The sequence below is a fragment of the Palaemon carinicauda genome, chromosome 11 (assembly GCF_036898095.1).
Source record: "Palaemon carinicauda isolate YSFRI2023 chromosome 11, ASM3689809v2, whole genome shotgun sequence".
NCBI lineage: Eukaryota > Metazoa > Arthropoda > Malacostraca > Decapoda > Palaemonidae > Palaemon > Palaemon carinicauda.
In genome coordinates, this window is record NC_090735.1 from 114,548,118 (window position 1) to 114,569,939 (window position 21,822).

A 21,822-nucleotide genomic window follows, 5' to 3' on the forward strand; every position below is an offset into this window, starting at 1 on the left:
TTGACAAAACAGCAAAGTAATCTTAGGTAAGAACCATAGGAACGAAGTATCCTGCCCCCCATTGGTAGGAAGTTCCCATGGGCTATGCCGACGTCAAAGTGGTATTGAAGGGCTATTCATCTTGACAGAAGAACTTTTAAGAACTTAGAGATGAAGCAGAATGTTTGATATTTGTATAGGAACATTCTGAATTAGGCCAGTGGTGGTTGGGCACTGTGTATAGAGTTCATCTCCTGATTATCAGAAGTAAGTATTCGTGTAGGAACCTTACTAAGACAAGGTGAATATAATTTAGGATTAGACATCTTAAATTCTTCATGACCATAAGAGAGGAGGAATAAATAAAACTATGACAGTATGTATTTCATAGTAGGTAGGAGCTGAAAGAGACGCATAAGTAATAAAATAGAAATTTTATTTCACAATGCAGAAATTAAATAATTTACAGCAAAAGTAAAGTTCATTTACAGTAATAATAATGTACATAGAAATAAAGGCTTGCTCTTGAATCTGAAAAGGAATTTCAGGATTAGTAGGTACTCGTTCTCGAGGAACGCAAGTCTTTAAACAACACATCATGCTCAAGGCATGCGGCACTTGTGTGACACTATGACATTTCACCTGGGATAAGAACAGTTATAAAAGCACTAAGTGTTTTTAGACATCACTATGAATCACTCGAGGGTCAACATAGGCACCCGAAGAGTTAGAGTCCCAAGTAACTCACTGTTCTACGCAGAGTTAGGTGCAGGTTTCATAACACTACCTCCGGCTACCACAAAATGTTTGATTTCGTGCACTTGTTTCGCATAATGTTTAAAGAAAACTCGCGAGGACTTCCAGCCCGTAAAGTTTTTAAGGCTCTCAAAGTCCATGCTCTGAAAGAAGTTCAGAGACGATGCCACTTTTCTAGGATCATGACCAGCGGGTGTACTGTTCGGATCCGCTCTGCGAATGAAGTAGGTGATTTTCGCTCTTAATTGTTTCAGTGACAGGTCGCTGCCCGATGTTTCTCCTTTGAAGAGTTGGCCTCCACCAAAGTTCGAAGTTCTGCGAAGATAGACCTTGAGACTCTCTACTGGACATAGAGAGACATCCTCCTTCAGGGGGCATATTCTCCAAGGGCCCCATCTTTTGGTGGGTAATTCGTTTTTAGCGAGAAACGTCGGATCAGGGGAGAGGGTCACTTCTCCTGAATCAGCAAACAGGATGTGTCCCTCTTCTCTTGATAATGCCACTATTTCGCTGACTCGAGCTCCCGAGGCGAGAGCAAATAAAAATATAACTTTCTGAGTCAGATCCTTGAGGGGGCATGAATCGTTGTCCAAGTTGGAGGCGAAATGGAGTACCTTGTCTAGTGACCAGGAGATCGGTTTCGGAGGGGGTGCTGGGCGTAGGCGAGCACATGCTTTTGGTAATTTGTTAAAGATGTCGTTGGACAGATCAATTTGGAAAGCATATAGAATTGGTCTAGTCAAAGCCGATTTGCAGGTTGAAATCGTATTGGCTGCTAATCCTTGTCCATGAAGGTGAATGAAGAAGGACATACAGAAATCAATGGTGATTTCTTTAGGATTTTTTGCTTTAACAAAGGAGACCCATTTCCTCCAGGATGATTCATATTGCCATCTCGTGGATTCGGTCTTGTATTCCTCTAGGAAGTCTAGACTTTTCTTCGAGATCCCAAACCTCTTCTTTGCGGCAAGGGAGAGAAAATCATGAGATGAAGGTCCTTGATTTTCGATGATGAAGCGAAGACAGTCGACTTCTGTACTTGTTGAGAGAGAACTGGGCCCGGGAGAGGGATCAGCTTGGGCTGCAGCTCCAGGACCAGGGGGTACCAGTTGCTCCGGGGCCACTTGGGAGCCACTAGGGCCGCTGTCCCTTTGAAGGTTCTCAGTTTGGAGAGGACTTTCAACAGAAGGTTGGTGGGAGGGAACAGGTATATCTTGGACCATCTGTTCCAGTCCAGTGACATGGCGTCCACCGCTTCTGCTTTGGGGTCCTCGTACGGGGCTATGTACAGAGGAAGTTGATTGTTGTCGCTCGTTGCAAAGAGATCTATCTGAAGTTCTGGGACTTGATGAGAGATGAAGGAGAATGATCTTGCGTCTAGAGACCATTCCGACTCTATCGGGTTTGTCCGAGATAGAGCATCCGCTGTCACGTTGCGGAATCCTTGTAGGTGAACTGCAGACAGGTGCCACTTCTTCTTCTCCGCCAGACGGAAGATTGGGAGAAGCACCTGATTTATCTGGGGCGATCTTGAGCCTTGGCGATTGAGACAACGAACTACCACCGAGTTGTCTAGGGTTAGACGGATGTGGATCGAGGGCGGCGGGGATAACTTCTTCAGAGTAAGAAGGACCGCCATGGCCTCCAAGATGTTTATGTGGAACGTCTTGAATAGTGGAGACCAGGTCCCTTGAGCTTGTATCAGGTGGGAGTGACCTCCCCAGCCTTCCAGTGAGGCATCCGTGTGGATGTTGAGTGATGGAGGAGGGTGTTGGAGAGGAATGGACCTTTTCAGGGCCTTTGCTTCCGACCACGGCTTTAGGAGGCGTCGAAGTCTGTTTGGAAGCCGTCTCTTGAGGTCTCTTCGAGCGATGGATGCCGATCGTCTCCAGACTCCCGCGGCATCCTTTAGCTGTGCGCGAAGCACTGGGTTTGTCACTGAGGCGAATTGTAGAGAGCCTAGAACTCGTTCCTGCTGTCGTCTTGAAATGCGTTTGGATTTCAGTAGTCGCTTGACAGACCCTGCTATTTCCTTCCTTTTCTTCTGGGGGATGGAAAGGCGGTGTGACTGAAGATTCCAGTGGATTCCCAGCCACTGAAACTTCTGAGCTGGAGAGAGGCGAGATTTCTTCTCGTTGATCTTGAATCCCAGGTGTTCTAGGTACTGGGTAACTTCGTTGCAAGACTTTGCACACTCTTCGGGCGATGGAGCCCAGACTAGCCAGTCGTCGAGGTAGGCCATCACCTGGACGTTTCTTAGGCGGAGCTGTTGTACTATGGCATCCGCCAGCTTTGTGAAGATCCGAGGGGCCACATTGAGGCCGAATGGCATGGCCCGGAAGGCGTAGCTTTTCCTTTGGAGTCGAAATCCTAGGTAGGAGGAAGCGTGATGGTTCATTGGAATGTGCCAATAGGCATCCACCAGGTCTATAGAGACCGTGTAGGAACCTTGAGGCAGAAGGGTCCTTATTTGTTGAAGCGTCAGCATCTTGAATTTGTTGTTCTCTATGAACTTGTTGAGGGGGGATAAGTCCAGAATGACTCTGAGCTTGTCTGAGTCCTTCTTGGGAACGCAAAACAGTCTCCCTTGGAACCTGGTGGACTTTACCTTCCTTATCACCTTCTTGTTCAAGAGGTCTAGAACATATTCTTCCAGAATGGGGGTCGATTGTTGAAAGAACCGCTGGAAGATTGGGGGTGGTTGCACCCAACTCCAGCCTAGACCGTTCTTGATGATGCTGTGTGCCCAGGGATCGAAGGTCCAACGATCCTGGAATTGGCGGAGTCTTCCTCCCACCGGAAGCACTTCATTGCTTCTGGTGTCCCGAGGACTTGTTGCCTCGGCCGCTAGCTCCCTTTCCTCCTCTACCTCTGGAGGGACGACGAGATGCGTCTCTGCTTGCACCCCTGGACGAGCCTCTACCTTTGGCATGAAAGGTAGTGGATGGTTGCTCAAAGGCAGGGGTGAAGACCGGTGACTGTGACAACACCGGTTGGGGGACCAATTGAAAGGTCTGCTGTGGTTGGGCAACCACTTGGGAGGTAGCGGGTCCCGGAAACTGACGTCGTTGTTGACGTTGCTGGGGTTTTGGCTTCTGAGGTTTCCTCTTAGGCTGAGGTCCATCGTCCTGAGAGGGTTTCCTTTTTCTGGACATGCCCCACTTGTGGAGAAGGTTCCTATTCTCCGTGGCGGCTCTGTCAGTTATTTCCTTGACAAGGTCAGAAGGAAACAGGTGCTTTCCCCAGATGTTGGAGGAAATCAGCCTCCGGGGTTCGTGTTTCACGGTGGCACCGACAAACACGAATTCACGACAGGCTCTACGAGCCTTTATGAAATGGTACAAGTCCTTCATTACTGTAAGTAAGTGGGATTTGGCTAGTACCATGTAGTGATCAGGTACTCTTGTGTCACAGGCCATCACTTCCAGTTGGACTTGATGAGAAAGAGATGCCGCAAGCCTCTCCTTCGTGTCTTGTTCCCGGCGAAGGAGGTGATCATTGAGCTTAGGGAGGTCCTCATTAAACTGACGTCCGGCGACGTCAGGATCGAGCCTACCCACGACGAAAGTATGCTGAACATCTTTCCATTGTCGAGTGTCAGGGGGTGTCACGATGGAGAAGGGTCTGCACTCCTCCAGTGCAGGGCAGGGTTTTCCTTCTTCCGCCGCTTTAAGGCATGCAGCTAAGGCCTTTTCCAAGAAAGGAAGAACCGCAGTGTCAGGTGCGACGTATGTAGGATGCTTCTTGCTCAAGGCAGGAAGCTTAGAGCAGGTAAAGCCCCTGCTCTTAAATGCGGAGGCTAGCATAGCCTGGGCCTTTGCGAGATCGAACACTATCTCTTCTTTAGGTTCGGTCTCCTCCTTCGAGGCAGGTTCGGAACGAAGCCGGACGTAACAGTCCGGGTAGGCCTCGAAGCTTGGGAAGAACTCCACATCTTCCAACGGGACCGTGCCGATCTTGTCACTAACAAAGATCCTGCCGGTCGCAATAACCATATGCTCTGCATACCTCCACGGGTTGGCATGAGAGCAAGCTGGGAGATCCTTAACCGAAATCTTCTTCGGTTCTCTGGATCCAATCATTGACCTGATGGACTCCTGGTTCTCCTTCAGTCTGTCGTCCATGACAGCTCTAATCAGCCGGATCAGTTCTTGAGTAGACGAAGAGGGATCCGGGGTCGAGGAGGTAGACGGGATGGACACATCCGTCGGTGTAGGAGTAGGCGGAGGGATGGATGAGGGAGGAGCTCCAAGCTCCGACTCGGTGTATTCCACCTTGTCTTCGTCCTCTTCGGCTCCTTGAGCCATAAGCGTCTTCTCCGTGTCTTCCGAGACGTCAGAGATCTGTTCATCATCCTCGGAATCTAAACGACACTCATGCATGGACTGAGCCATGACCACATCAGGTTCCACCGTAATTTGGACAGTGGGGATTGCTTCTTTCGGAACCACTGAGTCAGGGGAGGCCTTAGGGAACAACAGGGACCTCAGTTCTTCGGTGGCCAGGTACGGTCCGGTAGCATTTTTCTGAAAGCCACGCACCCACTTGCGCAGCTTTTCACGAGAAATGTCTCTAACCTCCGCTGAGGGAGGGTTATGGAAGGCCTCAACTAGGTGGGCCTGGCAGACCGTACAATCCAGTGGATTCCAGAACTTCAAATCCCCTTTCTTGTCTGCACAAGGGGCGTGAGTCCTGCAAGCCGTATGTCCGTAAAACTGCGGGCGTTTCACAGCGCAGAAGGCGAAGTCACACTTCATCTGCTCCTCCTGTGGAAGAAAGAGAAAATGAGTATGGGGGAGTCATAGGAATGGCTCTTAAACTAAGTTAATATTAATCATTAATTTTAACTTAAAGAAGGTGTGATGCATAGAGAATGAAAACAGTAAAGGAGAACACGCTCCATGCATCTCGCCCGGCTGGTTACCATAAGCTTGGTCCTGGGATAATCCAAATGACCGAGATCATTGGACATAGTTTCCTAGGATTCCCATTATATTGGAACTCCATGGAAAGCCGAGGACAAGGTTGGGATCGAATTCATTCGGTTCCCAGTTAAGAGCCAGAAGGCCTCATTAAAGGTAACTGCTTCTGGCAACCAGCCGTGCTAAGATGCACATAGCATGCTGGAATTAGAAGAATGCAAAGAGACAGCATGATCACTAATAGAGCAGTACTAGGTACTGATCTTAAAAGCAAAGCAGCTTATCTATTTGCTATGTAGGGCTATCTTAGTCTTATGATAGCTACAGTGAGGGGGTGCAAGTATTCTTGACGCCTCTGGGGCATCCGGCAAGCCGCCGGCATGCCGGAGCCCGCTCCAGCATAGATTCTGGCATTAGAACAGACAATTTTCAAAAGTCAGTTAGATACCAGGATGGCGGCCGCCGGCACAACGGCGGCACGCCGGCAGGGAGCGGCGGCTCCGGCAGCCGGAGGATGCCAGGTTGGTGACTGGGATAAGGATGGTACAGGTAGTATCGGGTTGCCGGCAGTATATGCCGGCACTCCGGTGATCGACCGGCAAGCGGACGATTAGATAGGAGTAGGAGAGCCGCCGGTAGTAGCCGGCGGCAGCCGGCAGTCCCTCGGTACACGGGGGGCTGGCGGCAAGGGTAGGGAAGTCACCAAGAGGGAGGCAGGTATTGCCGACAGTAGAGGCGGCAAGAGACCGGCACCCGGATAGATAGAGAGACAGGGGGAGGGGGGAAGGGATGCAGGAAGTACCGTCAGGGTTCCAGACATCCCTCCCCCTCCCTGAGAGGGTGTACCCATGATAGAGACAGGCTCTAACATCCATAAGCAGGGGTCACTAGGGACCGGGAGCAGGTAGCCCAAGGGAGGGCTAGGGAACACCCAAGAGGGGGGGGGGGGAGACTCCCCTATGCAGAACTACACTAGTAACTAACCTTATAGGACACTATGAAGGTATATGTACCAGAGCGGACTGCACAGGGAAGCTCGGGTAGCCCTACTCATCCACCCTAAGGAGGAGTTGTAGGACAGGGGACAGATGAGTATAAACTAACCTAAGCATAGGCTAGGCTATACAAGAGATAGGTGGGGAGGGAGAAGAGAGAGGTCTTCCCAGGAAGGGTTTCTGTACCAGAGCGGCCACTAAGGGAAGGGAGGACACTCCCTAACCTAAGATCAGGCTGATCGGCTAAAACGGTGCAAGAGTACAGTTTTAGCATGGAACAGAGAAACCTTCCTAACCCGACCTAGAACAGGGCTAAAAGTCCTGAACTAGGCAAGGAAGAAGACATATCGCTATCGCAGGAAAGTCATAGACTATCCTAGCCATAGAGGTAGGCTAGCCTAACCTCACTCTCAGACGCAATCCTAAAGGGGGTTCATTCCTTTAGGGAGGATTGAGAGGCGATATATATATACTCTATTAGACAATAAATCCCTTTACTCAGAAAAGGGATCAAGGCTAAATAGAGGGAATGCCAAGGCAGGGGATGAAGGAAGCATATAGGGGTCCTAAGGTTAGGTTAGGCTAGAAAGAATCACTGACTAGCCTATCCCCTATATGGTCCCTGAAGGCGAAAACATTTGCATCACTAGTCAAAAGTATTGTAAAATAATAATGCCACTATCTTCATAACTTAGTCTAGGATCACTAATAAATCATGCATGAACACTTGTATGTAGGCTCCTGGCCTGGGGGCTATAGTAGCCGACTGGTATGAGGTCAATCGATGACCGATAAAAAGCGTCTAAACACGATATAAAAGTTCCTAGCTATGAAGACTAAATAAACTAATGTATTCGATTAGTATATAATGCCGGAAGCGTTGTTGTGGCTAACTAAATAAGACATGCAAAACAACGACGACGCCATAAAATGGCGGGTCCGGTAGAGGCACAGCTCTGCCACAAAACATCAATTATTTCGCAAAATAATATTTACTTTACGGCCAGAGCTTAATTAAACAATACTGGAACCTTGTACTCAACTTTCCAGAAGAAGGCGAGGCTGAAGGTAACGACATAGCGAAGATGCAAAGCGATAAAGATAACACAAGGGAAAATCCGTCTAAGTAGGGCAGCTACTAAACAAAGGATGAAGACGCGCGTGACGTCATTAGAGCAATGGCGTCCGTTTGTTTACGTCTCGAGTATCAGTAGTAGCCACGAGTGAGATTAGCTGTGGAACGGCTCCCAGCTATTCTCAGCCCTTACACACCGAAGCATTAACTCTGTTCGGGGTGGAGATAGCTATGTGGCACGTTCAGACATGCGTGTCCCCTGTTGTATTACGATGTCTTAAAGGGAAACCTTTGAGATACTCGCTCCAGAAGTTAGAATTCTGTGATAACCTGTGGTTAAATTCTCTGGGAATATCTTAGTAGTCTTATACCCAAGGAAGCTACCAAACAGGAACCTTCCATCAGGACGCCATGGCTTGAGCCCAAAAATATTGGTTATTTTAATGTTATTGAGAATATTCTGAATCGGACGTCAACATTACACTATTTAACTGCCCGCTATTCTCAATAAAATGAAAATAAATCAATATTTTTCGAAAATTACCAGTGTCAAAAAAGTGGTGTATTAATGCGCCTTTACCGGTGATACAAGCGATTTTCTATTCTCCCGGACGGCATCCGACGTCCGACGTCCGACGTCCGGATTTTACACTGTGCCGATCCGGCCTAGCATTGTACGCAGTTTGGCAGGGAATTGCAGTCACTAAAACACTATCACAGTCACACTAACAATTTCCAACGAAACAACAGAATTCAACAGACATGACATCAGCAAAACAAAACAAACAAACCGCTCATTCGAGTTTCAAATTATTAATTTGTAACAAGTTACAGTAACAATTCAAACCAATATTTTTACACAATTATCTTGAACTTGCAGTATCATAATGTGGTTGCATTTTATATAAAATTATCGTATATCACGACAATTAAGGTTGCCAGAAATAATTCGCTCAACCACTGACCAATACATGTTTATTGGTGTTCATACGAACTCCTCTTAAATGTGTATCTAATGAATAACCAGTGAACAGCGGAGTACTCCAATGAAATGTGATGTTACCTATGTTGTTCACCCTCCTCATGGATTTTGTAATGCCTAGAACAGTCATAGATGGTGGAGAAAGATTGGTCTGGATTGGTGATAAGAATTTAGCTGACCTAGAGTATGCTGATGATGCTGTCCTTGTTAAAATACCACTGGATTTGCAATGCTTGCTTACCAGAATGTATGAAATATCACACGAGGTTGGGCTGAAGATAAAAAGAAGACAGAGATGATGAGAAGGGAGTATGGAATGGGATATGGAATATCATTGGAAGGAGAAAGGATTAATGAGGTAGAATCCTTTCAGTATTTAGGAACTATGATCTCGAAAACAGGGTCTTTAGAATTAGTTTAGTGAAAGATAAAAAAAAAGATCAGACAATAGCTAGGTTAAGTAAAATTTAGAAATTAAATCGCCTGAAATTACATATAAAAATCAGACTATATCAGTTTAGTAAGATCGGTGTTACTCTATGGACATGAGTCATGGTATGACAATGAAACAATCTCCAATAGATCTAGTAGATTTGAGAACAAAGCCCTCAGAAGGATATTGGGACTTAAATGGCAGGACAGGATTAGAAATGAAACTCTAGTGCCATATGAGGATGAGATCATGATGAGGGGTAGATGGAGATGGTTTGGGCATGCTCTTCGCACTCCCCAAGAGAGATTAGTTCACCAAACATTCAGTTGGGCTCCACAAAGCATTAGAAGAGTTGGAGAATCCAGACCTACATGGCTGAGGACCATGAAGCGTGAACTAGATGATGAATGGAGAAGTACTGAATTAAAAGCTCAAGAGAGAGGCGACTGGTGAAATCTAATCAATGCCCTTTGCGTCAATAGGCGTAGATGATTATATATGTATATATATATATATATATATATATATATATATATATATATATATATATATATATATATATATATATATATATATATATATATTTGTTTTCTTTATAGGCTAATGGAATGTTAGAAGATATTATCTTTGCAACTTATCTTCAGTAAAGATGAATATTTTTACATAACATAGCAAACCCCTTTTTGTTACTTTTCCCCGGATTTATGAGTTTATGAATTTTTGGTGCTGAGGCCTTGGAGGCCATTCAGCACTCAATATCAATCAAGTGTTAAACCAACAGTTGCATATTTGAACTTAATTTCATACCCCTGTAGTACTTTTGATAGACAGTACCTTCTGTTTTGATAGACAGTACCTTCTGTTAACCAAGTAGCCTACGGTCTTTTAGGTACTCGAAGTATTGATCTTCAATACCGATGGACCGTAAATCATATAGAAGCAGTTCATGCACAACTGTATCAAAAGTAGCGCTAAGATCGAGTAATGTAAAAGATGCTGTACCACATTTATTTTTATTTTTTCCAGCCATAATATCATTTACAACAGGACAAATATCTGTCTCTGTAGAATACAATTTTCTGTAAGTAGACTGGTTACCTGACAAAGTTTCTATTTCTTCTAAGAAACTAAGTAGTTGTTCAAGAATGATACATTCTAGCACTTTTGAAATACTTGTTTTACTTGTTTTGGGTTTAAATCCAACCCTCCACTGAAGTCGAGTGAACTACTTCTCGGGCGGGTCCATATAGAGTCCTTTCAATGGCGTCACTGGGAATCGCCAGCGGCCATGCTGGAGGACATACAAAGCGAAAACATGGCAGCTGCTACAGCGAATATGGACATTGAGAGCGACTTTGTCAAACAATTGTCCGGTGATAAGCGTTTTTACAAGCAGAAACTCGATCTAACTGATGGCCTAGATCCATACCAGATGCAGAATTCATTCAGTTAAAATATTGAGGATTTTCCCAGTACAGTATTTCATACATTGATACGGTGAACTACTTGGTACTGTCGGCCAACCCAGAACATGAGTGGGCATACATTTCCATTGAATAATCTGCTTCCAGAATTCGTTGTTTTTCCCTTTAATGCTTTTAAGTCCAAAATTAGATAAACACTTGGCCAATGAAGAGTGTTTATAATTATAAAGCTATTAGTGATCATTTAGCCTAACCTTGTGTATTATAATTTTTATTTGTCAAAATGTATGTAAAATTTTTGCATTATAATGTCAAATCTTTATCAGTTCATGCCTAACCATTGTGTTTGTGTTTGGTTACAAATGCTATAATTTCTTATATACATATAAACACATGATGGACAAACTCTATTGTAATGTTCTTGGATGATCGTTTTGCCTCCTTGCAATTAAATGCGCAAGTTTAATTATTTTTTCAATGTTTCATATATAAGCTGAAGACCCCTTCGGGTTAAACAAGCTTTCAGATATTATTATTATTTATAATCAATGTTTATTCATCACATAGGCCTGTATGTCTGCACAATTTAATACACAAATTAAAATGAATATAAATATACACTTAATTATATATAGGCATGAGCACCTTGACGAAATAGAGACCTAGGTAAGTAGCCTTTGTTAATATAGCCAATATGGGCGATTTTAATTTTTTATTTTGAAAATCTGAGATGGGGCATCTCAGATGTTTAAAAATTGAGATGCCCCCTCCCCCACACACACTACACACTGAACTGACGATGATACTTTTGAAGTCACCTATGCGATCGGATATAGCACGTTTACACAGGAATAATGATACTTTTAGGGCTTAGCCGAGACTGACCGGATATGAAATGATCAGAACAAATATGTGCGTAGGGTAGTGAGGATTCACGTAGATCAGCCCGTGATATTCTGGTCAACCACAAGTCACGTCTGCTCTTGGATAATTCCTCTGTATCTTTGTCCTGATTCTGAATAACTGCCGGTATGCGGTAGAAACTCTTGTCATCTCTTCGTCCTCGATTCCCACAGCCAGCAATAGTGCAAAAACTGGGCATTGTGTGAATGTGAATGGCGGACCGGAAGTTTGATGACGTGTATTGAAAGGACTCTATTAATCATCTAACGAAACATTTTCATTATAACTTATACAATTCTTTGATTGTAGCATCTTCCAAATCATATGATCTTGTGAAAAGTAATGTCTTTAGTTTCTTCTTAAATTCAATTGCTCCCTTTAGGTCCTTCATTTCAGTTGGCAGTTTATTATAATGTCTAGGCGCACAGTAGCTAAAAGCCCTTTCACCAAATTTACTATTTGTTCTTGGTTCAGATAGCCTATGTTTGTCACTCATGTGTCTTATGTTAACATTTGTTTCTAGTTCTAGTTTGTTCAGGCATTCTTTTAGATATTTTGGTTCAGTATCTTGAACGTTAGTAAGAGTAGCTTGTATTCAATTCTCGCTTTTACCGGCAGCCAGTGTAATTTAATTAGTGCAGGGGTAACTCTTTCCCTATTGTGTAGTCCTTTCATTAATCTAGCGGCTCTGTTTTGTACTCTCTGAATTTTCTTCAGCTGATAATTTGGTAAGCCATAGAACAGCGAGTTGCAGTAATCAATTCTTGAAAATATGTGGTGATTAATGAGTATGGCCATAGATTTTTCATCTAAGTATTTACTAATAAATGCTATGTTTCTAATATGATAGTTACAATTTATTACCATATTATTTATATGTTCATTCATTGTCAGTCTATCATCCATGATTACTCCAAGATTTCTGACAGATTTCTTTGGGTCAAAGGATAGATTCGAAGTAAGTCTATATAAATTTAATTCCCGATATTATAGTTATTGAATCTTGTTAGTTTTATTTGTGTATCCGATATTGAAAATTTGTAAATGACCTAATTATATTTTCAATTTTGTTTCTGAAGAATTATTGAAATGTATTAGCCAGTTCTTGGTCGCTTTACCCCTCTGGTAGCTTTTTTATTTACATTTCCCATTACACCATTTATGAGACAGTTTAACTTATTTATATCTGTTGCTGCTTTCCGGGCCTGTCTCATATAATATTCTTTTTTTTCCCCCTTAATAGGTAATTATATTGGCACATTACAGTTTTGTATTCTACCCATGTACTTTCACTTTCAATGATTCTTTATTTCTTTGCGTCTTTTTCCCCTCTTAATTTTTCTCTAAAGTTTCCCCATCAAGCAAAGGAGCTAGGTTTTTAATAATTTATAGGATTTTCCACCAGTAAATACATGGTATATTAAATTTTACTCACCGGACTATATGTGGTCATATGGCAACACATAGAGCTCAACAAACGTTGGCTATAGTATCAGCCAAGAATATTGATAACATCATATATTTTCTTTGACACTTTTTTAATATGTACAGAGGGAGAGAAATTTGATTTGTGTCTAAAGAACATTTTCTTCACCATTATTTTTTTCTGTAATAAGTGTGTGCACTGGAGAGTACGTAGTTCACATTTCTTCCACATTTATACAATGTTATGCATTCCATCACTTAAAATATGTCCAGCACATGCTCAGTCAACATTATTAAAGCTACGCTATAATAGAAATAATAGTTGTGTATGTTCTTGTGTACAGGTAAACACATCTGCTGCAACCTAGACTTCCTGATGTGAGTCTTTGTAAAGACTCGTAGCAGGAAGTCTGGCCTTTGAAGCATGAAGAAGGGTATAGTTAAATGAATGTGTAGACCATTAATATAGCAGACATCAGTATACTAGTGTATATCATTGGGTGATATCCTATTTATTTTGTGATATCTCCGGTAGGGAAAGACAGAAAAAAATAGGGAGGGGAATATGATCATGCATGGAGAAAATGTGACATTGAGTACAATATATAGTTTTTGAGGAAAGAATGACTTACATCTGTTTTTATTTTACTTTTATGTTAAAAATTTAAAAAAAAAATAAATTTTATGAATTTCAGATGAGAGTTCTTGATTGGTGGTGGGTGACAATACTGCTAGCGTCGTTGGTGGTGGCAGCCCCATCCTCAGAAGAAAATGCAGGTAAATATTTACTTAAAAAGTTTCTATATTGTATAATAAATACTTTAATCTTTTATTACACCAATAGAGTACATATACAGTAATTCCTTCATTGCTTATCTCTGCACTGATGTTTTATGTAGTATATTAAATCCTAGTTTTTTTTTTTTTTTTTTTTTAAGACGATGAATTTTTTCATACTTATAAGGGTAAAATAACATTATGTATATTGAATTTATTTTGAAATAATGACCTTCTGAAACCTATATTTATAGAATAATAATTGGCCAAAACTCAATATTTATCAGATATTCATCACAATGCTTGGCATGACTCCAAGAAGACAAAATGTTTATTTCATTTCCAGGAAAACGACAATGTACTCAAAGAGGATACCAAACGATAATTTGGAATTGCACATTTAGCGTATTCAACAGCTCTCCAGAACCAAAGTTTTTTTCCTTCTTCATATAACCAGCTTGAAGTGATCTTTATTTAATGTTTAATTGGCGCTATAATTTGCACAACACTACTTTTAGAGACACATAGCTAGACAGTGCAATGGTTTTGTGGAACAATTTTATATTATTGTTTTTTCAACTATTTGCAGTTTGTCAAAACTAAACTTGTTAACAATATTGCATGACTCTTGGAGTAGTATATAAAATTGTTGATTAATGAAGGGTATGAGATTTTGTGATAAAGAAACAGTACCCTTGTAAGGAAAGGATTCAGGAAAAGATGTTTCTTTTGTTAGATAAGTTTCATCACTAGAATAAGGCTGTACAGTATGACTGACATTTAGGCAACATATTTCTCTAGATCACTGAAATGTATGGATAAATTTTGCCCACAGGCAACAAACTAGATGAGACATCTTCAGCCAACAGCATTGAGCCAGGAGCTGCATTGGTAGCATCTGCAGCTGACCCATCAGTCGATGCTGGAGGCTTGCTTGGCCCACAGCTACGATATATCCTTGGGTATGTAATGTGTTGTTGTTATCGACTTAGATCCAGGCCCTGATGTTAACTTTATTTGCAGGTTTGTCCTTGCAAGAGTCGATTAATGAGGCGGAAGAAAAAGAAATGGCAGAAGTGAAGGAAATCCATCACAGAGTAGTTCGACAGCTTTTAGACGGATTCAGGCTAGAAAACACCTTTAGAGATGGCATCTCGTCAGTCATGATATATTTCTTTATACTAAAATATAACTGCATGTTGCTGAAGGCAAAAAGGCATTGCTTACTGCAGTAAATACACATTTATTTATGACAGACTATGGTCACAGTTATATGGTTCACCCATTGAATTCTAACTAGACACAAGAGAACCTATTAATAATGACCATGGTTACAGACAGATAATAATCTTCATAAAATGACGAACAGCCTACACCTGGAGACAATTTCAGTTACTGTGCTGCATTGATGTTAAAATGATCTAAAAATATCTTTTTTATCTTGACAGAATCATTGTGACAGAAGATCTTTAAGGATTACTGAAAATGAGACCAAAGGTTGCTGAAGACACATTTTTACCAAATACTACTTAGAGTACTATACTGTATCTTTATTTGTAAGACTGAATTTAAACTGTGACCTGCTTACTATCTAAAACCCATTCAACGGCTTATCTTCCTTGACCTTGTTAAAAATTAATCATAATTCTAAGGCACTAATTCTCTTTTTTTATTTAACGGTAAACTTTCTTTTCAACTAATTTCATCTCATCCTCAAGAATACTGTAACAATCTATTTATGGGATACTTGAAGATATTATGCTTCAGACTAACACAGAAATAGATTTCATGAAAATCATTATCAATTCCACTATTATTCAATTAGTATATAGTGTATTTATTAATTAATTGTGTGAAATTGAAAATGGTTTTAATAAATTTCCTCAAATTTGTGTTGTAAAGAAACCTATGCAGATTAATGTATCAAGGTGAAAAGGATTTTCATGAACTTGTTTCACTATTTATTTCAGCTAATGAAATCATTTGGATTTCTATTTCCACTACAGTACTTCTATATATTGTTGTTTTTATTGTAAAACCATTGGCTTTCTTAACTTTTGCTGCTTAGCTTGAAATAGATTACAATACTATTATGAGATAACTTCCAGTATATAGTGTAAACAAAAATAATTTGTTAGTATGTTCATGTTTATATGAAAATAATTTTGAGAATAGGTTGCAAGTTTTATGCATACACTTAGCCATTACTAAAAGAAGGCTCAGTGGATGAAAATAAAAATTATAATTATTGTATGATACACAAGAAAAAAAAGTTTTAACATAACTAGAAAATGGTATTTTATCCTATAAGCTTGATTTCTGTACAAAGCATTAATATTTTATGATAACTCAAATTATGTCCTGTTTCTGACAAACATAACTCTCATCCAACAGGGCACTGGAAAATGTAGATGATATGCTTCGCACAACTTTACCTAACTTAGATCGTTTTAGGTGTCTGGAGAGGGTTGTGTGTTCTGTCATGTCAGGTGGAATTCCTGGTGCTGAAAGGTGAGAATTAATGTTTATAATTTAGAAAGATTTGTAAAATGCCAAACTGTGTAAATTTCCAACTAGAAAGCAAACAGAACCAATTAAAAGCATTATGACCTAATACATTTCAGCCTTCTCTCGTCAATTTCACCACCACCGGGGCAAGCAGCATTTGACCCCAATTTCCAGCAAGGAATCATCCAGAATCCTCAGACAGTTTTGCAAGAATCACTACAAAGTCCAGCACTTCAGCAACTTTTCTCTCAAGGCCAAGGACCTTCACTCCAGGCATTGCAAGGACTTATATCTCAAATACCATCAATCCAGCAGCAAAGTCCACTTCAACAAGGATTCCCTCCCCCAAACCCTGCATTTCAGCAAGGTTTTCCACCTCCAAACCCTGCATTCCACCCTGGATTTGCAGCACCACCCCCACCTCCCCCTCCACCAGGATTTCAATTCCCCCCACAACAGGTATTATACTGAATTAAGTTTAGCCACATTATCAATGTCAACTCCTATTTGTGACTTCTGTATATTACAAAATGGTAGATAATTCCTTAATGGTTCAAATTATGAAAATAGCTCATAAGGTCTTCTGTCCTAAATACATAAATATTTCATGTGCTTTTTTAAAATATACATTTCAAATTATTTATTCTAGGCTTTCCAGCCATTTGCAGATGGAACTTCCTTCCAAAATTCTTTCCTAAACTTTAGGGAAAATCCTGAAACTCAAAACACGCACAGGAGATCTAGCAATCGTAGACCTGTGAGGAGACGAAAGCCAGCCAGACGTAGAGAAGGAAACGGATTCCTTAATTTTCTTGGTAGCTTAGGGCTAGGTCGCAGAAAAAAGCGTGATTTGCTTAGTGACATTCTTGGTGGATTCTCTTCTCAAGGCTTCATGGGGTAAGTAATACAGCATTAAGTTTTTGTCTTCCCGTTCTAGTATGAACACTTCATGATATTTTTATGCAATTGATTTTCCAGCTGTCTCACTGGTTTACATAAATTGAAGTACTGTACTGTACTTCCTAGTGTAAGAGCTTTTTGCATTGGATTTATACAATTTGGGTAAGATGGGCTGAGGTGCAAATGAGGGATAAATACAAGCTTTTACTATGAAGTAAATTATTGAAGAAGGGAAATCGGAATGCAACAATTTCACAACTTTGTGCAACTGAAAAAATTCAAGATTAAGGTACACTCATTTCAGTATAACTGAATTTTAAGAAAAAAGTTATTATTTTTATACTTATAAGTTTATATTATTCCTATTCGAACCTGTTTCAATATCTACCTGAAAATAACAATTTATCACCTCCAGAGAAATGCTTCCCTTTTTGGGAACTACCATGCCATTTTCTGGCTGATGCCCAATAACTAGTAGACAATACGACATATTAACTCTTCCTTTTCAGTTCTCGAAATTGAAAACTCGATCATTAGTCTATTAACATCACTGATCAGTAGGGTGGAGGGGGGGGGTCATGTATGTATAAAAATAATAAATTATAGTTAAAATTTTGCGTAATTTTATGAAACGTCCCTGATGTTGATATCACTGATTCTAATACTGATGGAGGTGAAATAACAATTTAGAATAATATATTTTTCTACCAGTTTTAATTCTATATCTATTATCCACCTTTTAAAATTGTCATTTACACTGAAATAAAAAACAACATTGAATCATCTTATTGAAAAAACTAAAGATATAGCCTAAACCAAGTTTAAGCTAATTAATAAATAATAAATTCTTTTTTATACCATATCCCTATCAGTTACCATAACACAATGCTCCATAAATTTATAATAAAATGTGGTTTCATTTAGATAAAGCATTCCAAAAATGTTATTTTCATTAGTAAAATAAATTTTTGAATATACTTACCCGATAATCATGTAGCTGTCAACTCCGTTGCCCGACAGAATTCTACGGGAGGGATACGCCAGCTATCACTATACTAGAAGGGGGTGTACTCACAAGCGCCACCTGTGGCCAGGTACTACAGTACTTGTTGTTGACGCCACCTCACTTTTTCCTCGGTCCACTGGTTCTCTATAGGGAGGAAGGGTGGGTCAATTAAATCATGATTATCGGGTAAGTACTGTATATTCAAAAATTTATTTTACTAATGAAAATAACATTTTTCAATATTAAACTTACCCGATAATCATGTAGCTGATTCACACCCAGGGGGGTGGGTGAAAAACCAGTGTACAAGACTAAAGGATAGCTAAGTATCCCGTATTTCATATAATCAGTTATCCACAATAACAATGAAATAATAAGTACCTGGTAAGGAAGTCGACTTGAACCGTTACTCTGCCTTTAATAAGATCGTCTTCCTTACTGAGCGCAGCGTTCCTCTTGGAAGGCTGAATCAACTCAAAGGTGCTAAAGTATACAGGGCTGCAACCCATACTAAAGGACCTCATCACAACCTTTAACCTCGGCGCTTCTCAAGAAAGAATTGACCACCCGCCAAATCAACAAGGATGTGGAAGGCTTCTTAGCCGACCGTACAACCCATAAAAAGTATTCAAGAGAAAGGTTAAAAGGTTATGGGATTATGGGAATGTAGTGGCTGAGCCCTCGCCTACTACTGCATTCGTTGCTACGAATGGTCCCAGGGTGTAGCAGTACTCGTAAAGAGACTGGACATCTTTGAGATAGAATGATGCGAACACTGACTTGCTTCTCCAATAGGTTGCATCCATAACACTCTGCAGAGAATGGCTCTGTTTGAAGGCCACTGAAGTAGCCACAGCTCCCACTTCATGTGTCCTTACCTTCAGCAAAGCAAGGTCTTCTTCCTTCAGATGAGAATGTGTTTCTCTAATCAGAAGCCTGAATAGTAAGAAACTGAGTTCTTAGAACTTGGAAAAGAAGGTTTCTTGATAGCACACTATAAGGCTTCTGATTGTCCTTGTAAAGGTTAAGACCTTTTTAGATAGTACCTAAGAGCTCTAACTGGGCAAAGTACTCTCTTCAGTTCATTCCCCACCAAGTTGGACAGGCTTGGGATTTCGAACGACTTAGGCCAAGGACGTGAAGGAAGCTCGTTTAGCAAAAACCGAGCTGCAAGGAACATGTAGCCGTTTCAGATGTGAAAACAATGATCCTGCTGAAGGCGTGGATCTCACTTACTCTTTTAGCTGTTGTCAAGCACACGAGGAAAAGAGTTTTTAATGTGAGGTCCTAAAAAGAGGCTGATTGGAGAGGTTCAAATCTTGATGACATAAGGAACCTTAGGACCACGTCTAGATTCCAGCCTGGAGTGGACAACCGACGTTCCTTTGAGGTCTCAAAAGACCTAGGGAGGTCCTGTAGATCTTTGTTGGTGGAAAGATCCAAGCCTCTGTGGCGGAAAACCGCTGCCAACATACTGTACTTCTGTAACCCTTGATCGTAGGAGCTGAAAGGGATCTTACTTTCCTTAGATATAACAGGAAGTCAGCAATCTGGGTTACAGTGGTACTGGTTGAGGAAACTGCATTGGTCTTGTACCAGCTACGGAAGACTTCCCCTTGAGACTGATAGATTCTGAGAGTGGATGTTCTCCTTGCTTTGGCAATCGCTCTGGCTGCCTCCTTCGAAAAGCCTCTAGCTCTTGAGAGTCTTTCGAAAGTCTGAAGGCAGTCAGACGAAGAGCGTGGAGGATTGGGTGTACCTTCTTTACGTGAGGTAGACTTAGAAGGTTCACTCCTAGAGGAAGAGTCCTGGGAATGTCGACCAGCCATTGCAGTACCTCTAAGAACCATTCTCTCGCGGGCCAGAGCGGAGCCAACCAACGTCAGCCGTGTCCCTTTGTGAGAGGAGAACTTCTGAAGTACCCTGTTGACAATCTTGAACGGCGGGAATGCATACAGGTCGAGATGGAACCAATCCAGCAGAAAAGCATCCACGTGAACTGCTGCTGGGTCTGGAATCGGAGAACAATACAACAGGAGTCTCTAGGTTATCGAGGTAGCGAACAGATCTATGGTTGGCTGACCCCACAGGGCCCAAAGTCTGCTGCAAACATTCTTGAGAAGGGTCCACTCTGTGGGGATGACCTGACCCTTCCGGCTGAGGTGATCTGCCATGACATTCATACCGCCCTGAATGAACCTCGTTACCAGTTAGCTTTCGATCTTTAGACCAGATGAGTAGGTCCCTTGCGATCTAGAACAACTTCCACGAAAGAGTCCCTCCCTGCTTGAAGATGTAAGCCAGGGCTGTGGTGTTGTCAGAGTCCACCTCCACCACTTTGTTAAGCTGGAGGGACTTGAAGTTTATCAAGGCCAGAATAACCGCCAACAACTCCTTGCAATTGATGTGAAGTGTCCTTTGCTCCTGATTCCATGTTCCCGAGCATTCTTGTCCGTCCAAAGTCGCACCCCAGCCCGTGTCTGATGCGTCCGAGAGGAGACGGCGGTCGTGTTTCTGAACAGCCAAAGGTAGACTTCCTTGAGAAGAAAGCTGTTCTTACACCACGCGAGAGAAGACCTCCTCTCTTCGGAAACAGGAACTGAGACCGTCTCTAGCGTCATGTCCTTTATCCAGTGAGCAGCTAGATGATACTGAAGGGGGGGGGAGGTGGAGTCTCCCTAACACGATGAACAGGGCCAGCGATGAAAGTGTCCCTGTTAGACTCATCCACTACCTGACTGAGCATCGGTTCCTTCTCAGCATGCTCTGGATGCATTCTAGGGCTTGGAAGATCCTTGGGGCCGACGGAGAAGCCCGAAAAGCTCGACTCTGAAGATCCATACCCAAGGAGACAATGGTCTGGGATGGGACGAGCTGAGACTCCTCAAAATTGACCAGGAGGCCCAGTTCCTTGGTCAGATCCATAGTCCATTTGAAAATCTCCAGACAGCGACGACTTGTGGGAGCTCTTAAAAGCCAGTCGTCTGACGGAGCCGGACACAAGATCATGGTACTGCTGCACAGTCTGTGAACTGTCAACCATGGGCAAGCGAGGAAGTACAGTGACAACCCGAATCTGTCTAGACTGTCTGGGTCGTACAGACAACTCCTTATCGGGTTGCTGAGGTTGCCGCACTGCGTCACAACAAGTCACTTCTGCTGGTTGTTGAACGTCTTCCCCGTGACACATTGACTCCGTAAACAAAAAATCCTCTAACAAGGACTAAGCTTGGACTGCATGTCTTGCAACACAGCTCAAGGTCTATGGGAGCAGGTGTGGTAACAGACGGGATTAGCGACTGAAGTGGAACCATTACCTTCCCTGGAAGCATGTTATGCTTAAATAAAAGTCCATAGGAGGCTACGCAGCTAAAGGCTCCCTCCAAATGACAGAGTCCTCAAGGGAATATCAGAAGGAGGGAGAAAAGAACTTTCTCATCTACAGGGACCATATCCTAGAAAAGCTAAGTTCTCTCAGTGAGGGTTTCACTGGTGCAAAAGCAGCAGACTAGAAGGCAACGTTATGAAACTGCTTGACAGTCTAGTGAGATGGCAACAACCAAAGATGTGTGACTGAGAAGCATGCGGTAAGGTATGCAGAGCATGTTGTATGCAGAGTATGCTGTATGCAGAGCATGCTGTATGTAGAGCATGTTGTATGCAGAGCATGCTGAATGCAGAGCATGCTGTATGCAGAGCATGTTGTATGCAGAGCATGCTGAATGCAGAGCATGCTG

General features: G+C 41.9%; 1 protein-coding gene across 2 annotated transcripts in view; it reads left to right on the forward strand.

Moving 5' to 3' along the window:
• Window positions 1-21,822, forward strand: part of LOC137650127 (uncharacterized) — a 73,564-nt gene that overhangs the window by 29,044 nt on the left and 22,698 nt on the right. Inside the window, exons 2-6 of one of the 2 annotated variants that reach the window (XM_068383266.1) lie at window positions 13,590-13,671; window positions 14,507-14,633; window positions 16,066-16,182; window positions 16,296-16,638; window positions 16,829-17,076. In XM_068383266.1, the coding sequence (XP_068239367.1) occupies window positions 13,590-13,671; window positions 14,507-14,633; window positions 16,066-16,182; window positions 16,296-16,638; window positions 16,829-17,076 (917 nt within the window). Of the gene's footprint in view, window positions 1-13,589; window positions 13,672-14,506; window positions 14,634-14,694; window positions 14,828-16,065; window positions 16,183-16,295; window positions 16,639-16,828; window positions 17,077-21,822 lie in introns of both variants that reach the window. The other variant, XM_068383265.1, reaches the window with a different exon arrangement.